This window comes from Oryzias latipes, chromosome 5, assembly GCF_002234675.1.
Source record: "Oryzias latipes chromosome 5, ASM223467v1".
NCBI lineage: Eukaryota > Metazoa > Chordata > Actinopteri > Beloniformes > Adrianichthyidae > Oryzias > Oryzias latipes.
The window spans coordinates 19,695,774-19,720,737 of record NC_019863.2 but is presented as its reverse complement, the minus strand read 5'-3'; the positions used below and the strand labels follow the sequence as shown (position 1 = coordinate 19,720,737).

Below are 24,964 nucleotides of genomic sequence, written 5' to 3'. Positions count from 1 at the left end.
TAAACACAGTTGCGGAGCAACAATGATAAACAGCAACTCATTGAAATGTATACGGATGAATGCTGGCTCCATAAAACAACTTTTAACGTGATGCACATTGCTTCTCATTGTTTTCCTAAGAATCTATATGTCATAGACACTTATCACCATACCTGTCTCTCCTCAGTAACCGGCTTGCAGGAGGCTTCCACCATACAAGTAAAAAGTGTTGTACCTGACGTTGATACAGATGCCAGCGAAATATAAAGTTTGAATAAGTGAACTATCCCGACAAGAATTACAAAGTATAGGACTTCCATTATTCTTTCACTCATTGCTTTTCACTGCCCTCTGAATTCCTAGCTAATAACTAAAGATATCTCTAGTCACATGCTTTTGTTTAGAAGCTTTGGACCGAAACAGGAACGTCCACTTGACAGCAGTCTGAATACAAACACAAGGTTCCGGTTCTCGATCTGGACCAACAAACTTTTCCAGTCTGCGTATACCCTTACTTGATTTAAATGTCTCCTATATTTTTCATCCCAAATCGTCTAGATTTACTTTGATGCAACAGATTTTTAACCATTGAACTTTTACTTAAACTTGCATAACAAATACAATGTTTTTCAAATTGCATTTTTCATCTGCTCCTGATTCATAACCATGTGAATAAAGAAAGACTTAGAAAGGCAATTTTGAGCTTAGTTTTCTTTATGTATGTCATCATCAGAAAATGGCACAAAAACATGTTAAAAACCCAATTTTCACCAAAGTGGATTTTTAAACAAGAAAAAAGGGAACTTACTCAAAAAACCCGACGAGCTGTACATGGGCTGACACCCAGCTTGTTTAAAGGGGAAGAAAAGAATTATAACAACATAACAATATATATATATTGTTATATATACATGTATATTGTAGGACAAGTCAGAGCTTTATATGTTTATAAGTGTTGCTTCAGAAGCAGCTCTGCTAAGTTTTCAACAAATTTTATAGATCACAAAGTAGAAATTGCTCCAAAGGGGTTGGACTTTTTGCTTTTATAAAACTTTCATCATTCTTGACTTTACTTCATGTTTTCTCCACTTGTCCATCTTCAGTTCCTGATGGAAAGATGAAACAGACAGACATTAGAATCTGGCTCCATGTTTTCCAAGTTTCTAAGCAGCAAAGAAGATCCTCAAAAGAAGAGCTTGGTCTTCTCTGAGTGGTTTAACTCATTCATTAGCTTGAGAAGTATCAAAGATTCATCTGAAAACAAAAGTGAATTAAGCTTGTTTTATTTACGTGACTGAATTTAGTTTTTCATCAAATAGTGGAAGCTGCACCACCATCAACAACTGTTTTTCTCCTTCAGGTGACTTTAATATGGATAAACAAGGTTCCATCCCCTGTTGGCATCATCAAGATATTAAGCTCAAACCTTTCCTTCAACTCAGATCTTCTTTCTTACTGAAACCAAGAATAGAATGAAAAGTCTTCATTCCAGCCAAAAAGCCTGAGTTCAAATCCTGCTGAGCTCCGGCAGCATTACTATAAGTTTATCATTTCATCTCCCTGACTTACAAATTTTCTAATTGGCAGCAAAAAACAGTGAATTGTTCCACAAGCAGGTTCAGTAGAGAACTTAGACTGTTTTTCTTCTTTTGGGTCTCAGTTCCTGCCTGATCTGAGGAAAGTGAAAGCTGCAAATGTTCTCCATTTCTAACTTTGCTGTTTGATCCTTGGAAAGTCTGTTTGCATTCCCACTAAACAGAATCACACCAAAATTCATCTGCAAGTAAACAGCGATCCTCTTCAAGAGGACCACGGTTCTCTTGTTTGGTCTAAACCAGAGTTCAGGTGAGCTTTCACACCTGCTAAAGCAGGGGGACTTTCAAGGAAACCCGTGCATCTTCAGGATATTTCTGTCTACTTTTCAGAAATATGTGTCAAATGAAAAAAACAACAACAATCTCTGAGACTCCCAAAACCTCGACAGGACATCACTTAAATTTGTCAGCTAAATGGCCATTGGTTGTGTTCTGCGTTATGACCATTCATTGTTTAGCTATGTAGCTGAAAAATGTTCTTTACTGACTTCTTCTTGAATCAAATATATGTGGTTCAAAACTGACCCGTAAAAAGAAAACAAATTGGTCAAAGTCATGTTTTTACTTGTCTGCTATAGCAAAACTTTATGTAAAACAACAAAGTTTTATTTGAATAATTGTCTTGATGTTCATTATACTGTTTTTGTTGGAAAAAAATTAAGAGCTATGCTGACAGAAAGAGGGCCAATCACCAAGTAAAACTATTAAAACATTGAATAATGTATAAATTAACCCTAGGTACAAAATAAACAAACTGAGACAGAAGGATGGAAAGGGGCTTAATCCGTCATAAAAAACAGTAGTATGCGTAGATTTGGGACATAGTTGGTCAAAATTGACCAACTAACAGGGGATGGTTGCAGAAAACTACTTTGGGAGGCTATGGTACAACCGGTGGAGGGGTCGACCTCTGATCGGAATATTGCAGGTTTGGTTCCTGCCTTGCCCGCCCATGTGTTGAATTGTCTTTGAGCAAGACACTTCTAAGAAGGTTGTAAAGGGCCATAAAAGTATATGCCATTTTACCACAAGAAGAAGGATAAACCAGGACCAAACCTCTCAAAGTTGGCGCCCTGTCATGTCATGTGCGCCTGTACCTCAAACATCTCCTGATGTATTGCTCCTTGGCCCATTGGAGACATGGAAGAACGAACTGTTTTTATTGGAGAACAGGCAGCAGATTTTCTTGGGTTTGATTGACATGTCTGTGTGCAGTACTTTTGCAGATTCAGATGTTCAGACTCGCCGGAGGATCCTCCCCCATGGACGCCTCCCCAAAGGAGAGGGCCCGTCTGTGCTGAAGTGACAGGAACTCGGTGGACTTTTGACGCTAATTGTCTCTGCAGAGGCTGCGTCCTCCTTCATATCCAATACACAGAAATATAATCAGCGTGAAGCGCTGGAAGCAGCCGCTCTATTTTAGCATCAATCTGCACTGCGGGCGAGCTTCCTCTGAATATCATTCATTTAATTTCCCGGCCAATATCCAGACTCGAGCGGGCAGTTGTGCGCAAAGATAGACACCGGGGAGGATTAATGGGCCTGGAGATTTACGCCGGCACGATCTGAGCTGCTTTTGCTTTTAAGCTCCAATCAAGGGGGAAATGGGGAATGATAACTGTATCCAAATAAAAAGAATCTCCAGCTGACTATGGCAGGGAGAAGCGGCCCCTGTGCTGCGGGGGGGCCCCATTGCACCATCTCCCTCATGGTATGCGAGGAGGGGAAATGAAATGAAGAGGGAAATCAGCCGACGCGACGCAGAAATTGGTGTGATTTTTCTGTGAAGAGGCACTTCATTTCACTGCGTCTTGGAGGTAAACAGTGTGCCAACAGGCCGAGAGGCGCCTCTTTGACCCGCCGGCGTGCCTCTGCTGGGGTAATTGGCTGCTGTTTGAGGGCAGGTAGATGTCAGAGCCTGATGATAAAAACGGCCCCTAAAGCCTCTTATGTTTCCCAAACCTGCTTATTGTGGCTTACAGAGGCACAACACGGACACTGATTAATTCTCATCTTTTCCCTGGAAATCGTAACCGACAGTTGAAAGCAATCTCAGCCTCCAAACACAGCAGGGACAAATGATGTCAAACCCCGGAGCCGCTCAACACCGGCACCGGCACGCACGGTTCAGATCCGAGAGAGGATCAGGAGGGCCTGGAACTACAGCTGAACATCATTTTAGAATAAAATCTTTCTTCTTTAGATCCATGTTTCATTTTATTAATTTATCTGATTTATTTCTAGTGGAAATTACAAACTGGTTTTGTTCTGAAATAGTTTTCTCTGTTCCTGTTCCCATCAGTCTGTTTCAGTCCAATCCTTCCTCCGTTTCCATTTGAGGGTTTCTGTAAACTTCAAAAAAGATTCACATTTAGGGTCACTATTGCCCCACACATCTCAAAGTCCACCTAAAGACAATCCTGAACATAAACCTGAAGATCTCTGAGGCATCATTCCCATTCTGATCTCATTTTGGTTTACTGAAACCAGTTTCAATATTGGGTGAATTTCTCCTCTGTGGGATCAAGTTCTATTCTATTCTATTCTATTCTATTCTATTCTATTCTATTCTATTCTATTCTATTCTATTCTATTCTATTCTATTCTATTCTATTCTATTTCTGCCACTTATTGATTCACATCCATGAAAGAAAAAATGTCCAATACTGTGAACAAAGATGGCTAATGACTTCAAAAAACAACAACACAACCCCCCCCCCGGCAGTTAAATCAAAAGTATGAATAAAAAGTAACCATTAAAAAAGCTAACTTTAAAAATATTATACAATATATTTCTTTATTAAAGTTATTTAAATCAGAGTTACATTATAGATTTCTACGTTTGATTATTCAGTGTGTGGATCAATATACTTATTTTTATCTTATTCAGAGGAATAAAAGTGATGTTAAAATTCATTTGTCTTTTTTAAGTCAACCCCTTGATGCCTGGATTTATTTGCACCCATAAAAATTCACTTGTGTTTTTGCTTTCATGTATATGCTAAATTAAGGTTATTTTAGAACTGAAGTGGTTTGGTGTGTATTTGCATCACTAGGCATCAAAGGGTTAAGCCTCAAATGTTGTGGACTGAAATTCTGAATCCAGATTTATTTCAGTCCGACTCACAGTCAGAGCAAGGTCCTCCAATGAAGTCTGATGTAAAGCTGCACTGATGCGTTAGGAAAACACGTTTGGAAAACCTCACAGTAGAAGCAAACCTGCAGCTTCTTCTGTTTGTGTGAGGAACTCTCTCTGGATTCAGCTCCTCGTCTTCTTCACCGAGGGAGGAGGCCTGAGAGTCTGTTCGTTTTTATCACCCCAAACCAGGCTGGCAAAATCTGCTGCTGGCTCATGTTTGGAAAACTCACCATTTAAATGTTTATACAAATGTAGATAAATCTATTATGAAATAAATAACTTTTATCCACTGTTGTCGTTGATGTGGATTATTATTCAAAGGGTTTTTATCTTTTTCTAATGGGGCTCAGAACTACTGAACTAACCAACACTCTATTCTGTCTCAACCGCATCTCCACAACCTTTGTTCTGCTTTCTTTTATCCTCCCATAAACCCTTTTTGTCGCTTTTTCCTGAGGATTTGTCCTCTTCAGACATATAGACTTACAAACCAGATTAAAGAAAACAGTCAACACAGTCAAAAGCAGTGGAGGGATGGTTATTTTGAATTGTGGCAAGCTGAATCGCTTCATGCCTCAAGGTGTGTTTGTGTGTGTGTTTGGGGGGGTTGCATCCAGGACAGGTGAGGACACGACAGGCTGAAAATCCTCTGCAGACTCAGGGCGGAAACTCATGCTGACAAAAAGACTGGCGCTGGGATCCAGTCAAACAGTCACTTCTGCTGTTTCCAGCACAAACAGAGCTGACACACCAGCATCCCCGCCGCCCACCCCCCCCCCAAAAAAACTTTCCTCTTTCTGTCAGAGAAGTGCAAGGCAGCAAATATAGTCTGTTTTACTGTTTCTGTTTGATAGGTTAGGATTTGTAGAATAAAACAGTCTCAGACTGAGAGCTTCATCAGAAACTTGTTTTTCAGAGCAGCTTAAAGAAATTCAGAAAGCGAAGGAAAGGGAGAAGAACGATGCAAACCTGCACTATAGCTGCTCTTTTTTCCCTCAAAATTTTACTTGATTACATAATAAAGACAGATTACCGTAATCTAAAAGTGACATAAAACAAAAATTCTGCTTTCCTATCTCCTGGATCACACCATTTTTGTCTCCACCTGACCCTTTTGCGCCATCAAACTCTGGGAGTTTCCTGTTTGTTTTGTTCTTTGAACATCCCATCATGGAGGCCTCATTGTGAAGCGCCTCGTTCAGAAACCATAGATTCTTAGCAGGAGGAGGTGATATTGTTTTCTCAAGCATCAAACAGTCGTGTGAAAAAGAAATACCTGCATATCAAGGAAAATGGGAAATCATTGGGCGCTCACCAGGTCTTAAACTGATGCAAATACAATCCCAGCACGTCAAATGTGACACTGTCTCATCATTTACGGAGGAAAAATGAGAAAGCCTGCAGCTGTGGAGTAAAGGACGGATGGACTGCAGCAGAAAAACATGCAGCCCAAACTGAATCAGAACTCTAGGGCCCAGTTCTGGTCTAAGCCCAGAAGCCTGAAAAAAATACAGCAGCTGGAGTTCTGTCACATAGGAGCAGATGCAGACAAAAACAGAATCATTTAGAGATTTCTGTTCTTCACAACATTAACAAGACACTGTCATCACTTCTCCTTCTCGGTGTGACTCCAGAAAACGTACCTCTAATTAAAAAAGGCTGAATGTTTAATAGAAATCATATATGACACCAGTGTGAGCAAATGAGCTACCTCCATGGGAGAATTCCCTTCCCGGTCTCACGTTTCCTCAGGTTTGCTGTCACTGGAAGTCGTCACCGCGGGTGAACGTGTGAGGACTACTGTCTGTGATTTCCTGTAAGAGATGTGTGAGGCTGCAGCTGGGAGGGTTATCAGCAGGTCTACAGCAGCAGGCTGGTGAAGGAGCGTACAAAAAGTCAGAGCTTGAGCTTGGGCTGTTCTTCAGCATCATGTGGACCAGAACTTCACTCTGGAAGAAAGAATAAACCTGAGGAAATCAGAAGATACAGCGGAAAAAACTGTTTGACTCATTAAAGTAGATATTTAGAAACTGGGATCACCATGAAACTCTTAACATTTGTTAAACTGAGGGCCGCTGATCCATCCATCATCATCCGCTTTTCCAAGGTCCAGGTGGTGGTAGAGGAAGCAGTCCCACTTCCAGCTCCTCTAAGATTCCCTAGGTCTGCCTCTTCCTGATTGGACAATGCCTCTCTGGGATGGCGTGCAGGTATCCCTCTGTCCTCGTGTCCAAACTACCTCAGTTGGCTCTTATTTGTATGGAGGTTCTATGGCAGTTCCACTCTGAGTTCCTCCTGGATGCCTGAACTTCACCTCCAATGAAAAGGACACAACCCCCCCCCCCCCCCCCCCCCCCGGTCTCTTGCTTTCCAACAACAAACGCGAGTTCTTTGCAAGTTCTTTGCACTGCAAGCTTTTAGCATGCAGTGTTCACTACTTGATACTAATGTAGGTGCTCACAGTTGGAAGAGACCTTATGCGAAATGTCGACACAGTGCAAATCTTGCTCAATGTTTTTCTTTCACAGCTCTATTCTAAATACACAAACTGCAATTGTTAATTTCTCCTTCATGATCAATTTTCAAACAGTTGGCACTTCCGTGAATTAAAGGAGACATCATCCATACGTCACTACCAAATCCGAATCTCTGATTAGACAAAGTACAACTGGTTTAACTTTCAACGCATGTTCAATGACTGCGTGTTTTGCACTCAGTACCCGGAAATGAACTTAAAAACTTGCTTAGCTACCTGTGAATGTGAGTTTTGAATGTGGAACCCTGAAATGCCCATAAACAATACACACGTTTACATAAACTTTTCATTGGAAGTGGTCGCATGAACGTATATTGCAGAGGGCGGTGTGAATGCAGCACAAGGCTCTGCTATTTCCACCACAACGTACTACAAAGTGCACAAAACTAGAGATGCCACTCCTGTCCATCACACCTGTCAGTCTCATGGTTCCTCCTATCCTTACCTGCTCACAGAATGCTCAGATACTTTCGCTCTTCAGGTTCAGTGACTCATTCCCTATTTGAAGAGCCCATTGCCCTTTTTTCTGGCTAAGAACCATAGTTTTAAAATCTAAAAGTTCTGATTTTTATCTCATCTGCTGCAAGTTCAACTGGAAAATAGCTGGAGGTCATGGTTTCACAAATCCAAAAGAACCACACCATAAACAGAGGAGATGGGATTGAAAGTACGTAGTATGAATATATTTCTCCATTTGACTGCACAAAAAGAAATTCTGCACAAAGTAATGAACAGAATCTGTGACAAAGCTAAACTCTGATGAAGTCTAACTCTAACTGGAGTCTGAGTTAATCAAACTCCGGCTCTGTTTGAAAACGGATCAAAAGGCCTCTTCCAGAGCTCCTCCCTCAATAGATACAATGAGGGACATGCTTGAGTTCCTTCTCCAAGCCCTAAAGCAAATGTAGATGTGAGGTATAAACTTCCAATTCCCTCAAGAATCAAACAGAAAAAAAGAACCAGATTTTGAGCTTAAACGTGATTTCTTAAAAGATGTTTCTTGCTTCTTTTGGAAGAATCTGTTAAGAGCTTCACCTTAACAGCTGTCCCTGCATCTCAGCAGATCATTTAAATATATTCCTCTCACAATGACTTACTGCCTCTGTGCTGGAGAAAAGGTTTTGTCCTGGCACAGAGTCTCTGCTGGTCTTTCTGACATATTCAAAATCCATTCTTGTGTGTGATCCCTTGTTTTCCCTCTGCAATGAAGCCATGAATGAATGGAGATGCTTCCTTAATTAATCATTTGCATGTAAAAATGCTGTTTGCACCACAAGTTATTAGATACTTCAACGACAACAACAGCAGAGCAGAAGTGCCATTACGCTGAATGTGACAATGAGGCTCTCGAGGAAGAGCGAATGCAAGCAGATGTGTTTTGTGTGCTAAGTTTTCCCATGTTGGATTCAAAACCGGAACAAAGATGAAGGAGGACAAATGAGGCAGCAGGTCTAGAAATGTCCAGGCCTGACCTGAGTCTCATCAGCAGGCTGGTTTGCTACAACTCATCTTTGTCTCTGCATTTAAAAAAAACTTTCTCTTATTGCATCTTTATGGAGTAAGTAATTAAGTAAGTGAATTTTATTTACATAACCCCTTTCACAGACAGAAGTCACAAGGTGCTTCACAGGTTTTATATATACGTAAACATATATATATATATATATATATATATATATATATATATATATATATATATATATATATATATATATATATATAAAGACAAAAGCATATATCACCTAAAACAATCATCCCAAGGCCAAATAAAAACAGCTTCAGTTAAAATGCTTTGCAAAACAAAAAAGTTTTAAGTTGACTTTTAAAATAATTCACAGAGTCAAGGGAATGCAGGGACAACAGGAGCTCATTCCTGAGTTTAGGAGCAACAGCCTGGAAGGATCTGTCTCCTCTAGGCCAGAACCGTGTGTGAGTGACCATCAACAAGTTCTGATCCACAGATCTGGGTGTTCGAGATGGTCTTTAGGAGGCAATCAAGTAGTAAAATGGTAGATGGCGTATACTTGTATAGCACTTTTCTACCTACAAGGCCCAAAGCCCTTTACAGTCACAGGCACATTCAAACACACATTCACACACTGATGGTGGCTGTCTTGTCCAAGGACACTTCGACACATGGATGGGTAAGGCAGGAATTGAACCTGCGATTTTCCGATCAGAGGTTGACCACTCTAACACTGCACCACAGCTGCCCGATCACAATCACAAACATATGGAGAAGCTTGACAATGGAGGGCCCTAAAAGTCAAAACTAAGATTTTATATTGAAAGCGGTTAGCAACCAGGAGCCAATGAAGAGCTTCGATTAAATGGGAGATGTGATCTCTTCTCTTAGTGCGGCTCAAGATCTTCACAGCAGAGTTTTGGATCAACTGCAGGCGAGACAGCTCTTCCTTATTCAGACAGGAAAACAGGCTATTACAATAGTCTAGCTGTGTAGATACAAAGGCATGAATCAAAAGTTCTAATCTACATCTTCATGTGACACCATTTTCCTGAGCTTAAAAATGTTCCTCAACTGGAAGAAACAGTTTTTGGTTAGCTGTTTGGAGTGCTGCTCCAGCGACATTTCTTTGTCAAAAATGACACCTAAATTTCTCAGGCTGGATTTGACTTAATCCCTGACATAGCATCATTAGGGGCAATAACTAGTGTTTTTGTTTTCTCTGAGTTTAGCTGCAGAGAGTTTTTACCGAGCCATTGTTTCATCTGCATGAGGCAATATAGCTGGATATAATCAGCAAAGAATTGGTAGGAGACATCGCTGAACTCCTGAATGATCTTTCCAAGGGGCATCATGTACAACAGAAATAGAACAGGGCCCAGAACAGAGCCCTGAGGAACACCACACAGTAAGTATGCTGAATGAGACATTATGTGGTTAGCCATGACACTGAAATTCCGACCAGTTGAATAAGAGGAAAATCAGTGGAGAACTGACCCTGACAAACCAATCAGGTCCCTCAATCTTTCCAATAAGATTGGATGTCAACCGTGTCAAAGGCTGATGAAAGATCTAGTAAAACTAGGACAGTGAATTTGCCAGAATCAAAATCAGACATCAAAATGTCACTGGACACTTTAAGCAGGGCTGTCTCCGTGGAGTGATGTTTACAAGTCTGATACTGGTTCTGTTGAGTTTTTCCCCATAACAACAAAATAAGATATTTAAGAACAATAAAGAAACAGGAATATCTGTAATTTGAACTAAATCATACTTATTTACATTTTAAACGGGAAGTCTTCAGCTTTTTAGTTCCTTGATGTAAGCATTGAAATTGTATTGATTTATGTTGAAGCTTATCTGCAGAATTAGATGATACTGATGAAGCTTTTACATTTTTTAAATCCTTTTCATTTGTTGGACTAAAAGACAAATAAAGATTGAGAAAAGTAGCATGAAGCTCTGTTAACTGGAGCATATAGTATTAGGTAGCTGGTAATGTAATAATTGATCATTTGTGTCTATTTTTTTCATAGTTTTATTGACATTCCTACAGTTTGTAATGGTAACTAAAGTAGTAATAGCAGTTTCAAAACTACCACGTCTGCTTTTATTTTGAAAATGTCAAAAATAAAGGAGAACTACTTTGAAAGCTTTCAATTTTTAATACTTTTTTGTCAAGATAATTTAATTAAAGACTCTTTCTTTCTAATTATGGTTCCAACTTATCCAGATAAATATGAAAAATCTTTACATAGATGCATATTTTTTCATACACAGTAAATTCTGTTTTTTGCTTTCTAAAATGTAGTACTGTTTTTTTAGTACCTATTTTGCTTTTTGAATTGCCGGGATCTTTCAAATGTTTTTGCGTTAAGTGATTTGTGATGTTATTTGCATTTCAGGGGCACCATACTTGGGGCCAGTCCAGCTACTGTTGGCCAAGGGCAGGGTACACCCTGAACAGATTGCCAGTCGGTTGCTTGGCCACACGCCCTCAGATCCACAGAGTCACAAATTAACCTATGAAGCATGTTTTTGGACTGGCCAGAGTGACTAGAGAAAACCCACGCATGCAGGGGGGACATACGTTCCACACAGAAAGGTCTCAGTGGGGATTTGAACCAAGGGTTAATCGCTTTGAAGCGAGAGCGCCATCATGCAGCCCTGGATTCATTACCAATTTATATATATTTTTTCATTCTTCTGTGTCATTTTTCTTCAAGTTGATGCTAAATTAGGTGGATTCCTGGATTTAATAGTACATTGCAAATCAGCGACATCCGTTGTGAAGGGGCAAAGATTTATACATGTTGATTTTTTTCAGGCAAGTTTCTGGTGTATAGGGTTTATGAACTAACATTGTATTGAAAATATTCAGTCATTGTGTTTTTTTGTTTTGTGCCATGCTTGATCAATCGTTACATGACATTGAAGCAACGCTAAAAACAATGTTAGTGTCCGATATAGAACATCTTTGAATGATGAGTTTTAAAAAACGCATTTCAGAAAAATATCAAAAGGGATGCCTGTGGGGTTGCAGGAGTAAATTCCTGCCATAGCTATAATTATGTGCTTGATATTTCAATTGTTTATTAACTCACTGGAATCTTTCACCAAATGTTTTGAGAGGAGGAGAGGAAACGCGGCACCTTGGCCCAGGAGGGGGAGCCTGCCTGCAGCCAGAAGAGGTGACCCCTACATGCCTGCAGGCACCACACAGGAACCTGTTAAATCAATGCTGCAGCTAATTGCTGTTGGAAGTGAATGGAGGGACCCGTGTTAGAGCAATGGGATCAATGTTTATTGTGTGGATGAGCCAGCCATTGTGGCTGAATAAACTCAAATTAGAGTTTTTTGCTCGATTTCCATATGAGAAGCAGAGAAACAACGGAGCCTAATCCCTCCACGCTGAGCTGCAGGTGTGGGACAAAAGTGATGAGGGATGTTTTTTAAGGTTATTAACAGGAAAACTGCTGTTGGTGGGCAGCAACATGCTGGGATAAGCAAGGCTTTAAATCAGGAGGGATTGAGGTAAACCTCCCTCTTCACCAAACTTTAATTGTGGCTGCAAAGTTATGAGTTTGTCCTCCTATATGTCTCATTTAAACCTACTAAATATGAAGACCCAGTGGTGGGTGGTCCAAAACCAAAGCTGTGACATTCCTGCAGAACCACCTCTGGAGGTTTAGCACAGATCCATGAAGGATCTCATGTGGATAAATGGATAAATGTGGAGTCATTACACTCTCAAAACCTTTGGCTTATTTCTTTGCCAAAGTTCTTGGGTTATTCATGTTGCATTTTAATTCTGGCTTACTTTTGGGAGCGACACTAATTTTCTGACTTGTAGTGATTTTATTTCAACCCAATTTATTGTTTATTTTTGACCCAAATAATGAGTTCTTTTTCTGACCCATTAATTGGGTTTTATATATACATATATATATTATTTGAGCATTCATTAAACAATCACAAGATTTAAAGAAAACAATCTAGACGTTTGTTAAAAAAACACAACTTGAAATCATGATAAAACACAGAGAACTTAGTTATTTCCACCACTTTTGAGTTTCAAGCAGGGAGTATGTTGAGAGCAAAAAGGGGGTAAATTCCTACGAGGAACAGACACATTTTTGAGTATCTTATTTTAAAATGAATGATTCCAATGTGTCTGAGATCTGATAGATAATATTTCTGTGGTTTTAGCTTCTCTGCGATATCTAAAATTTAACATGTTTTTTTCTTACTAATTGTTTAATATTTAATCTCGATTTTTTTAAATCAAAGACCACATGGTTCAAAATTTTCCAGACATACATCTTCTCCATCTGTAGTATTCCTGGTTGTTCCCAGAATGTCCAAATCTTCAGGCTTCTCTCCATATATTTTTAGCAGCCTGTTTAAAGTGAAGTTCAACAAATGTCACTGGGCATGTCGTTTTCTTGTTTCTTGCAGCCAGACTTGGTGTCTGTGCCTTAGGTCAGGTCTGCAGAACTGAATAGCAAAAACAGGAGGGACTGAGGAGTCGGCATAATATGAGTGACATGTCTGATATGAATTGAGCTGTTTTCTTTATTGGCAAAACTGTTAAATTGTTCTGATCTTAACTGGGTTCGTTGTTTTTTGCAGCCTCTGCCTGATCCAGTTCCTCTCTGATCTCAGTCTGGAAAACGCGCTGCATTCTTCAAGATTCAAGATTGCCCTGCGTCATGTACGCGCATCCCCAACCCGTGCGCGTGAACTAAGGAGAAAAATGCCCGCAGATAAGAGTCTGCTGCGCGTCGATTGAAACTCCCCCTCAGCCCTGCGGCCTTTCTCTGCCCTCCTCTGACCATCAAGTCTTTTCTCCCCTCGTCTCCTTTTTCTTCCGTCTCTCTTTCAGACTGAAAACACAAACAGCTTCCCGTGGAGCTTTGGAGCCGCTGTCATTCTTTCTCCTCAACGCGCTGACGAGACGCTTCTGTGGAGCTGAGAGGAGGACCAGCGCGCCTCAACAGGTGGAAGCGGAACCTTCTCGGTTCCACACAAAAACAAGAAGGCTGCACCTCCGAGCGCTCTCGGCTTGTGGTGAAGGGGGGATTACTCTGAGATTACTCTGTTTAACGAAAGCGCACGCAGGCGGAGCGGGCTGTGACGACCGGTCACAGTCCGAGTACGGCGGACGCGTCGGAGCGGCAGCGCGGTGAGGGCCGCTGATGTGAGGGGATCCGCGGCGCGGAGGGGCGGGCCCTGTCAGCGTGTGTCACTCAGCCGCCTGCTCATGTGACCATAAAGAGGTGAACTCCAACTCTGACTCAACTTCTTCTCAAATTGCGCAGCGCAGAGGCGGCTGCGCAATTTGCTGCGTCCTCTGTCTGCTGCTCTGCTTAATGAGGATTAGCCCATCACCCCTGGATGCTGCTGCGGTGGGGAGGGGGGCGGCCATTTGAATACAAATGCAAGGCAGAGATTCAGCACGGTGCCCATGAGAGTGACGTGTCTTGTCTGTTCTGCGGGAGCTCAGGACTGTGAAGAGACGCGCGGCAGCTGGAGCGGTACCCGGACCTACTCACTTTGACTTCGGCTGCGAACAGCGGAAGCAGCATGGCAACTTCGGCCTCTCTGGAGACGGTGATGTCCTGCGGCAGGACAGGCCCTGCCGCACCTCCAAAGAGCCTGGCCTTTTCCATCGACCGCATCATGGCCAAGAGCGTGGAACCGCGGCGCAGCACGGAGGAGCGCACCGAGGGGAAGAAGGTGTTGGGGCTCTGCTCCCCCATCCCCTGCATGATCCCGCTACAGCCCTTCAGCTATGACCTTCAGGCTAAGGCGCTGATGAACTACACGGACCTGTGGAGAGCCAGTTTCAGGGGAGCCCTGTGCGGCTCCGCACCTGCTCCATGCAAAGGGGGCTGCGCCATGTGCGGCAAAGAGGAGCCCGGCCTGAAGCAGCCGCTGCTGGCGCCGGGCAGCCGGGTGGTGAAGCCACAGGTCATCCACCAGGCTGTGGCCGTGCCCAGCTGCGGCTCGCTCTACTACCTCAACTACCTGGACTCCGCGTACCAGCAATCGGAGCTGCTGGCGGGACACTGGCTCTCTGGGCCGCAGGCGCAGGCCTCCCTGTCGGCGCATCACAGACTTCTGCTGCTGGAAAACGCAAAACTGAGCGGGGTGGGCGCCGAGAAGCTGCCTACGCCGCAGTACCCGCACAAAGAGCATCTGCCGGGCCAGCTGGACCAAATCGTGAAGGAGAACCAGAGCCTGAGCTCCGAGAAGAGTGCAGTGAAAGCGCACAGCCGGCTAAGCGGCGGCAGCGGCGTGGACGGAAAACACAAAAACTTTACCTGTGAGGTGTGCGGAAAGGTAAAATCAGCGAGCGCGTCCATGATTTTTAATCATGGATTTTTAATCAAGATTTTTTTTGTCTTAATGAGATTTAAAAAAAAACAACGTTATTTATGTTGTTGTTTTTCTTTTCTTTCTGTCTTTCATTTTCCTCGATATATTTATTCTCAAAAATATTTAATATGTTTTGGGTATTTGCGGAGATGTCAAAATATTTGTGGACAGTTTTGAATTTTTTTTTAAAACTTTTTGCAGGTTTTTAACGCGCACTACAACCTGACCAGACACATGCCCGTGCACACCGGCGCGCGCCCCTTCGTCTGCAAAGTGTGCGGGAAAGGTTTCCGGCAGGCAAGCACGCTGTGCAGACACAAAATCATCCACACGCAGGTGCGCGGCGCGTGCGCGTCCCATTTTAAAGTTTTAGTTCATTCATTTATTTGTTTGGTTTTGATTTATAATTGTGTGTCTACCCTTCCTTCCTCCAGGAAAAACCTCATAAATGTAACCAGTGCGGGAAAGCTTTCAACAGAAGCTCCACGCTAAACACGCACGTGCGGATCCACGCGGGCTACAAACCGTTCGTGTGCGAGTTTTGCGGTAAAGGATTCCATCAAAAAGGTGAGCCAGAACCAGAACCGGGGAGATTCTGCTGATTTTAGCTCCGCTAGTTTAAATTGAGGTTTTATTTTTTTTAGATGTTGTTAATAAAAACAAGAATAGAAAAGAAAATGCATTTCTGTGCTCAAAATATGTTTTATTTATTTACTTTTAGGGCCTCTTTTTTTCTTCTTCAACAAGTTGTATATTGTTGTGTTTGGATAAGTTTCTTTGTAAACGCCGGTGATCATGGATGGCGGCTGAGCGCGCGCGGGTTACCTGCAGGCACCTGCCTGGTTCGAGGACATCTCCTCGTGATTACTTGCAGGGCTCCGCACGGCTATAATGTGTTTTATAAATTCAGATTTTAAAAAAAGAGTTTAACTTTTTTCCGGTATAATGCATACAAAGTCTTACATCCCCCCCCCCCCCCCCACACACACACACACACAAACACAAACACACAGCTGTATTTCTGGGTTAGACAGAAATGCTGAGTTAGACTTTTTTTGTTCTTTTCAAAGATTTAGAGAAAAGGGACCAAAAAAATCCAGTTTTTGTCATTTGTTTGCATTGTGCTTCTGTTGACTGGTTTTTGTTCACTCTGAGCGCTCGTGCGCCGCAGATCTCTGCAGGTACATCATCTCTGCGGAAGATGACTTTGATTTGTTGGTTTTTCGGGTTTTCTATAAATATTTATGGCGGAATTTATTTTGAAAAGGAATAAAAATTCAAGGATTTTTTAAACAATAATTTATTATCCGTTTGTTGGATTTAATGTCGGAAATTATAGCTGCTATTTAAGCCTTACAAATCTTTTATATTTACTCAGCGGTCAAAAAACTCGTTGGGTGTAATAGGTTTAATCAAACTCTGTGGGTTAGACTTGATTGTCATAGCTAAATGTAATTATTTCTTGTTAGTTTTGACTAAATAACAAGACGTTTGTTCAAGAAACATTACAGTCAATTTAATTTCATCTAATTATTGAAAAGTCCAAGTGAAAACGATGAACCAGCTGTAAATTGGAAATATTTAAAATTATCAAATAGTCGGAAGTTATTGCATTTTTCACAATAAAACACATTCCATAATGAAAGTTTTGAGATCACAAATGTCACAGCAGCTTCGCTGATGATCAGAACTTTGATGTTAAGAAAATCTATTTTTTTCTCATGAATTAGATATTTATCCATTGAGTAATATAAAACCAGACCCTTCATTAAACTTTGGACCTGGCTTGGTCTGTGATAGTTTCAGAACATCAGCTGGTTTGATGAAGTGAAATGGATCAGAGTCACTTGGTTCTGGAGGAAAGCTCTGAAGCATTTGTGATCTTAAAGAGAAATTCAAACCAAGTCATTAGTTTATTCTGGTGAAGTTGCGCAGTGTTTCTCCAACGATTCTAACTTCTCTCTTTGACTTTTGTAGGAAACTACAAGAACCACAAGCTGACGCACAGCGGAGAGAAGCAGTACAAGTGCTCCATCTGCAACAAGGCCTTCCATCAGGTCTACAACTTGACGTTCCACATGCACACGCACAACGACAAGAAGCCCTTCACGTGCGCCACCTGCGGCAAAGGCTTCTGCCGCAACTTTGACCTGAAGAAGCACATCAGAAAGCTGCACGACAACGGCTTTGCTTCCGCATCAGAGGCCTCCAGAGAGCTGCAAAGCTGAGGCTGAAGCTCAACGCGGCTCCTGTGCTGCAATCGGCAGATCTGAGGGCACATAAGAGGGAGGGGGCGGTGTCCCTGCAAAAAGAAAAAAAGGGACAGAGCTGAAGAAGCTCCTGATGAAACTGCAGACTTTTTTTTTAGCTGATTCCTTCTCCAAGTACATGTAAATAATAGGTTATGGAATTTAGAGAAGCAAAAAAAATGTTATTTAAAATGTGAAATTTCATGTTGTGTATTTCACAAAATTGTTCATCTGAATAAATAATTTATAAATTATTGTGTAAAGAGGTGTTTCAGCTGCTGTTTTTTGTTTCGGACGGGTTATTCTGTAGGGTCAACATGGGAAAAATGTGTCTTTAAGGGACAAAATAAGTTGTTTAAAGACTATCCATCCATCCATCCATCCATCCATCCATCCATCCATCCATCCATCCATCCATACATCCATCCATCCATCCATCCATCCATCCATCCATCCATATTCACAACCTGCTAAATCCATAAATTGTCTGAATTATTGGTCACATAAATGAAACAGATTTGTAAATAAAAAGGATCGGGAAATTAGTCAAACCGCTTCAACTCGCGTTTTTATCTTCACAGGTGGGCGACACATTTTTCATGCGTACGAACGTGTCATCATTGCGACAGGCCTGTCTGCTTCCTCGCGGTCAAACCTCTGGACAGCTGCGCGGTGCCGCACGCGGCGCGGAGCCGCGTTTGCGACATTAATGACAGACACGATCTGGCTAAAGAAGATGCTCTTGACTCCGTCGATGGCGCAGACGATCGGAACACAGACCCTCGAGACCAAACGACATTAACGGTTCCCGGAGGGCGGGAGGAGGAGGAGGTGGGCGATGGAGCCTCCGCTCCTCTCTGCGCTAATGGGGCGCACGTTATTCCACGCACGACTCGTGAACATCATTATCCACACAGGCGCGGCGCACTGTGACAGCCTCGTGCTCTCCAACGGCGCCCTCTCCATTAACGGCCAATTAGCGCGCGGGCGGGCCTGCAGCCGCGCGCATGGCTAATATTAGCAGATGAGCACCCATCTCACCTTCAGTGAGGGTGGTCATGATGAGGGGTGAAAATCTAACTTTTTTTTTCGTACAGCTTAAGCGTCTGAAAAAAGTTCTCTTTCGCCAAACTGAAATATGTTTCCCTTTTGGCGCGCAGTTCCTGTCGGATATCTTCTGTTCTTCTGCAGTGAAACCTGTAAACAACATTTGTTATTGAACATCCAGAACAAATGCACAAATTGCACATGTTTGTTCTTAGCTGTCGCCCTCCCTCCTCAGTGTAACAGGTTAAAAACAGCCTGTGTGTGCGCGTGCACGCATTCCGTCACTGTGTATTGCGCGCGCAGTCTTAGTTTTCCCCTCAAACAGATCTGACAAACACGCATGCAGACTACGGCGTAGATACATCCACTCTGCAGTAACCAACACTCATGATATGCCATTTTCTCCGCGTGCGTTTACCTATAAGCGTTCACTAATGTTAATTAAGGTGCGCGCGAAAGTGTCAACAGCAGGGCCCGAATGAGCGGGAGCGCGCATTAAATAAAATACGGACGTCTTTATTTGCGGTCTTCGTCTGCAGTTTACGGCCACAAAAGAGACAGGAAGAGAAGAAAGGCGCACGGCGGACTCTTTGTCTCGCGCGCTGAATTGATTGTAAATGGGAGATTAACTGTGGAGGCCGCGAGGGGCCCGCGCGGGAGAAAGGAGAGAAAAGGACCAATTAAGTCTACCAAATGTTAACTTACTTCAGCCCCCCCCCCCAGTTTTGCCCACATGAAAGTCCAATTAAAGCGTCCCGGGCCGCAGCTTTTATCTCATTCGGGTGGGTGGGTGGGTGAGGGGGGGGGGGTCCTCATATCTGAATTGCAGTTTTTAGGATGAGTGTATTTTCTATATATATATATATATATGTATATTATCTTAATTTAGTAGTTTGTCTGTATTAATTGGCTCAGACTTGATGCTTCTGATTTTAACTTCAGGCCTCATTCGAGTCTTTTATTTACTGCAAAATCCATGTTTTCATTTGTGTTTGAGAAACAAAGAAAACTAAACATAATCTAAAAAAAGCTCAGCCACACTTAAAGCGGACTGAAGCATATTAACACATTGTCTACTAAACTTTAGCTTAAAAGATTTTAAGAATTTGAAAAGCAAAATAGGTGGAAAAAATAGGTTTTTAATTAAAAAATATTATGAAATTAATATTGTTAATAGCAAAAATGCAAAAAAAAATCTCTAAAAACAATAATAATAATTTTTAGGAAGCCAACTGAAATTGCTGATAAAGAAACCATTTCATTGTTTGATCTTCTTGTTTTTTTCTAAACAGCGAGTGGATGCGTTTCGGTTCATCTGGATGTGGAAGCGAGACTTTTTCTTTATTGGCTTTGAAGCTGGCATCAGATCAGCGGCATCTCTGCTCGCCTAAACAAGAAGCGGCCGCTCCACCACAGGCCTGCTGGTGTTTTCATGTTTTGTCTCTAAAGAGAGCATCGGCTCAGCCGGCTGCAGTCTGCTCCATCCACTCAACCTTCTTCAGACAGAAACACAGCGAGAAAGCGCTCAGACAGAGTGACAGATCCCAGCACAAAAGCTCAAGAAGACACAGTGTTGGAATTCTGCCTGGATTTCTGCCTGCATCCATGAACACATTTGCTCTTTCTGGGGGTTTCTAAGTCCCTGCAGCTTATTGTGCTTGCTGCTCTGTATGCTCACACACTGAAAATAAATACTGAGACATTGTGCTCGGGAACTTTAAAGAGCACCCCATCCCGGCCCCCGCCCTTCGTTAGGGAAGCCCCCGGTACAAAGAGCCTCCAGGATTCATTGTGAAGTGCTGAGGGGTTAATGAGCAGTGGCTTCTCCTCACTCTCTGCTTTATTCCTTTCCTTCAATGAGCAGCAGCTGAGAGGACAGAGATGGAAGGAAAAGAATGGGGTTTGGGAACGCCAGGATTCGACGCATTCCTCATAATAAACCCGTTTGACATGTTTGTGGAGGAAAATGCTGTCCTTGACCCCGATTCGTTTGAAAAGCAGAACCAGAAAGTCCTGAAAGCATCAGCTCAAGGGATCAGAGGGAAGCTCGAAGGGGACGGCTCCAGAATCTCACAGAGCTGCTGCAGAATCCAGAATCTCCTTCCCAGACAAGTCTGCCTGAATCAAGGGCAAGGTGGTCCGGAGAAGGAGCTTCGTGGTTGGAAGGGGGAGTGTGGGGCTGCTGGGAACCGCCAGGGGAGGTCATCGCTGATCGGCTGTTACCCTCACTCCCTTCTGACCTCCCTCCAAGCGCTCTGTAGCTCCAGGCCCAAGAGCTCCTCTGCAGTCATGGGGGTGCGGCTGGGCTCACGTTTGGAGCTCTTTAAATCCATATTCAGAATTTGACCTAATTCCCAGGACCTCTTTTTTCACATTCAGCTTAATCTAAAATATGTTTATTCACACAAAAAATGCCACAACAAACCTGGAGAAAAGCACCTGAGGGCACCCACCTGCTACATTCCACATCGTTGCACTTTCTTCACATCCAAAATTTTGATTAAAGAAATACATGCATGTATTAATTTGGTCCTCACTGAAAATGGAGTATAGATCTCACTGTCATCTACGCCAGGTTCAGAAGTCTCTTAAGGGTTGAAGCACAGAAGCTCTGATGAGCCTTCGCGCAGACATGAGGCAGCATTCTGGATGACAAAGAGCAGAGATGTTCCTTTTTAGAATTCAAAGAATAGCAAGAACACTAAAAATGTGAGCCAACACACCAAATAGAACAAAACTTTATTGATCCCACAAAGGGGAAATGACCTTGTTACCGTATCTCGATTAATAAAAACGGATAGATAATCAGCCGTGCAAAAAATACAATGAAGAACAACAATATTTATTGTCTAATGTCAAAGGTGTTGTGCAGTCTAATAGCTGACAGGAATAAAGATTTGCTAAAGATCTTTGGCAAATCTTCTTTTACATCTGACAGTGGTGGAGCAAATGAATTTAAACCATAACATAAACTACTCAGATCTTTATTTTGAAGTGATACATATTGAAGACAGTTTTCAAAGCTATAAAACATCACCTAAAACATTCAACAAAGCAGCATCTAAAGTCTTCCACATAGAAATGCAGCATCGGTTTAGTGAGAAGAACCAAAACGTTAAATGTTAATGCATTGAATTTGATGGATCATAGTAATGTGGTCACTTTTTACTGTTGATGTCTGAGCCCCAAGATGACTAAAATGAATTATTATTCATCTATTTATTATGATGTGATAATGCCACGCTGATAAACCTTCAAACAGATTGATATTATCTGCCTATCTCCCTGCCAAACATGTTTATCATTCTTAGGTTCTGTCAAATAAAGACTCTTTTCAATGACTGATTGTATTTATCAGTAAATATATACATTCACATATTATATTTTCACAATATGTTTGAAATAAGTAAACTAAACTTACTGAATATTTCATATAGTTTCGCCTCTTTTATTTGACTACATAGCTTAGTTAAAATTGTGTGTTGGTTAATTTAAATATATTTTCTCTAATTTCTCTCTCAGCATGGAAACAAAGGGCAACCTTCCTGATCATGGAGTTTCAACAACTGCTCATTTGAGGGAGCTGTTGTCTGAACAAACTCTGATCAGGTTGGGTACAAAGAGCAGGAAGAAGGTGAGCTCTAACACCTTCAAAACCATAAGGACTTCTAGAGGAAACCATCTTTGGACCAAACCAGAGTCAAACCTGCCAGAGTGAATGCTGCCTTAATGACCAGCTGAGGTAAGTGGCCATTTCCTATAATGTTTATAGTAAAAAAAAAAATACACATTTAATTCTGCACTTTGAAATTGTATGACAAGTAAAGACTTTTTTTTATAATATAAAAAGAAAATAAATCTTTATTTTCCAGTTCATTTACATTTGAAGACCTTTGGTGGTGGAGGCGAGACTGCCTAATGACATTAAACCATAACAGGAACTACTCAGATCTTTGTTTAATTAATGAAATGATAAATATTAATGTCAATTATCACAATCAAATTTATGGACCAATTTGATTTATGATCTGATTACATTTCTAATCATTTTTTAGTTTTCATTTTATAAGCGTCCCTCTTAGTTTTTTCCATTATAAACAATTTTAAACAAACAATCTTTTTTTTTTTTTTACTAATTTAATGACAGAAAAACATACAAATGTGCTATAAAAGCGAAAAATACATTATGTAAGTTAAAGACCCACTTCCATGAAAATCGTCTTTTAACAGCTTTTTTATTATGATGGAGGGCATATATTAAATGAAAAATCAAGCTTAAAGTTGCATTTCTGAGTATTTTTTTCTTCAAATTTTGTGAATCAGGAGCAGACAAATAACGCTGTTGGAAAAAGCTTGTAGCAATGACATAGCTGCTACAATTGGTGGGCCAAGCTCCCTTCTCTGTCCCATTCTGATGCTTCTACTTGCAGTCGAATTGATCCATGTGCTTTGTTTTCTTCGTCTGAGCCAGTATGGGCCTCTAAACCCTACAGCTTGATTGTTTAGATATTGCTCACCATTTTTGCTGCACTGCTAATGTTAGGTTGGGTTGTGTGGGGCTGTAAACTTCCGAGAGAGAGTGTCAACAAAGGGATGATGGGAAGTCAGTTCAGGCATGTGCCGACAGTTCCACCTAAAACTCAGAGGCAAATTTCTAATAAACTCCTCCTGCCCTGCAGAAACTATGTCCTAGAACATGACACAGGTTTTTTAAATATTGGCTAAAATCCTAAGACCACTGGGAATGCTTTTACAATAGATCAAAAGATGATCGAAGTGGGATTTTAAGGAGATTGATTTAAATCAGCAAATCTGTGTTTTACACCCTGTCTGTACTGAGCTGTGATCCTTGCTAACAGGACTTCTTGAACCTTGTCACATTCAGCGGCTGTGCACATAACTATGATAGCAGGGGAATTTACTAGAAACACCTTTCCATGTTAAAACATGGGCTAAATAACTGCGGACCCATTTGTGCTTTGAGCAGGATTACCATGAATAATTGATTATTTCATTTGTTCTGTTCTGATCAAATAAAATGTCTTTTGAATTCAGAATTCTAATTTTGTATGTCGGGTCTATCTGCTCTCAGCTCTTTTGTGGGTGTTGAGAAAGTTCAGTTGGTTTGGAGATGTCCGCTCCCACAGATAATCCTTTAGACCCGACCTGTGTCCGTGAGGAAACATCCATCATTTACATCCATTACACTAAAGCTAAGGACTAATACCCCTTAAAAGCTACTGGAGAAAAATTACAGGACTTGGTATGGAGTCTTAAGGAACTCCGTGTACAGTTTTGTTTGATTTTGTTACTCTAAAACACAAAATCCTCAACTCCAACACAGATCTATAAAGCTTTTAAAACATCTTAGCTGCATTGCCTTGTGGGTTTTTCAATTTCTTACCAATCAAGACAAGTTAAGCAACATCCAGACCCCTGTTCTAGGGCCAAATCTGATCTGGGGGGAGTGGTTTTGTGTTTTCATCTAGTCTGTTTTTTCTGGTAGTCCTTTTGGTTTGCTAGGTGTGTTAAAAACAATAACAATCAAACAAACAAAACACATTTAACAATAAATCGGAAGATGCAGGAAACAGGGGACCGTTTAAGATGAGAAGATGGAGCCACTTAGTAGTAAACGATAATCAGAGGACTAGCAGGACTAGCTTTTTCAGTCAGAGAGTCAGAGCTTGTATCTGCCAACAGCACCCCCAAATCAGCAGTTCTTGAAAATTCACGTTGATTTTTTGAAGATAGTTGCTCCACTTCTAACTTTGGTTGTCTTCTGTTAAAACAGTGTGGAAAAAAAACAAAAAACAAACCAGGGTGGGGGGCATTTCAACAGACGTTTTCCACTTGAATTTGTGATGAAACTATGACATCTAATAACTTACACACCGATTTTAACCTTGAAGTCACAAAAAATACTTTTTTAACAGAGAAACTGTAGTTTTGAATCTAAGAGAGAATAAAGAAATATTTGGAGACAAAGCAAGAAATAAAGCGTAAAGAAAAGACCAACAAGCAGCTTGTAATCGATGCAGTTTTCCCTTCAGATGAAGACTTAATACAGTTGTTTGTGCAGGCGCCGTGTGTGCTGCTAAAGTCATTACGGAATGATGAAGGACTTGATGAAGAGCCATCCAAGCACGACTCTGCTTCAGCTGTAACGAAGAATCGATGCCGAGAAAAGGCATAAGTAAAGAACTGCAGGTAAACGTGTCCTTTCAGCTGCCTGCTTCATCGAGCAGGAATAACTCCACACAAACCCAACAACCCACCCCCTCAACTGGATCCCGCACCAGCAATGGTGCAGCTCGAGGGGATGAGCAGGGAGAAAAAGGGTGTTTTTTAGAGGCTGAGTTACAAACAGGACCAGACCCATGCATCTGCAGCAGAACCGGGCTGCCTTAGAGGGTTGCAGGCTTCTGATCCAAACCAACCTACTGACATCAGAGTGAAAAAAGAGGCTGAGGAGGGAGCCCCCACTCTCCCCCCCATCTAAATGGAGCACCTCTTTGAATGAAACGCAGCATACAATTACAGCAATTATCCAATCAACAGGAGTCAACAGCG

At 41.6% G+C, this 24,964-nt stretch overlaps 1 protein-coding gene across 1 annotated transcript; it reads left to right on the top strand.

Annotated features, from left to right (window-relative positions):
• Positions 1–13,382: 13,382 nt before the first annotated feature.
• On the top strand, positions 13,383–17,524 carry fezf2 (FEZ family zinc finger 2). The gene is made up of 4 exons (XM_004068908.4): positions 13,383–15,059; positions 15,297–15,431; positions 15,530–15,662; positions 17,073–17,524. Exons 1-4 carry the CDS (start codon positions 14,301–14,303, stop codon positions 17,321–17,323), a joined length of 1,278 nt encoding a protein of 425 aa, XP_004068956.1. The 5' UTR covers positions 13,383–14,300; the 3' UTR covers positions 17,324–17,524.
• The last annotated feature ends 7,440 nt before the right edge of the window (positions 17,525–24,964 follow it).

What these genes read in the sequence shown, in the direction of transcription:
- fezf2 (XM_004068908.4), top strand. Translation starts at nt 14,301, where the DNA reads ATGGCAACTTCGGCCTCTCTGGAGACGGTGATGTCCTGCGGCAGGACA. An exon ending in CCTGTGAGGTGTGCGGAAAG is followed by an intron (nt 15,060 to 15,296) that starts GTAAAATCAGCG and finishes AACTTTTTGCAG; the next exon opens with GTTTTTAACGCGCACTACAA. An exon ending in TAAAGGATTCCATCAAAAAG is followed by an intron (nt 15,663 to 17,072) that starts GTGAGCCAGAAC and finishes TGACTTTTGTAG; the next exon opens with GAAACTACAAGAACCACAAG.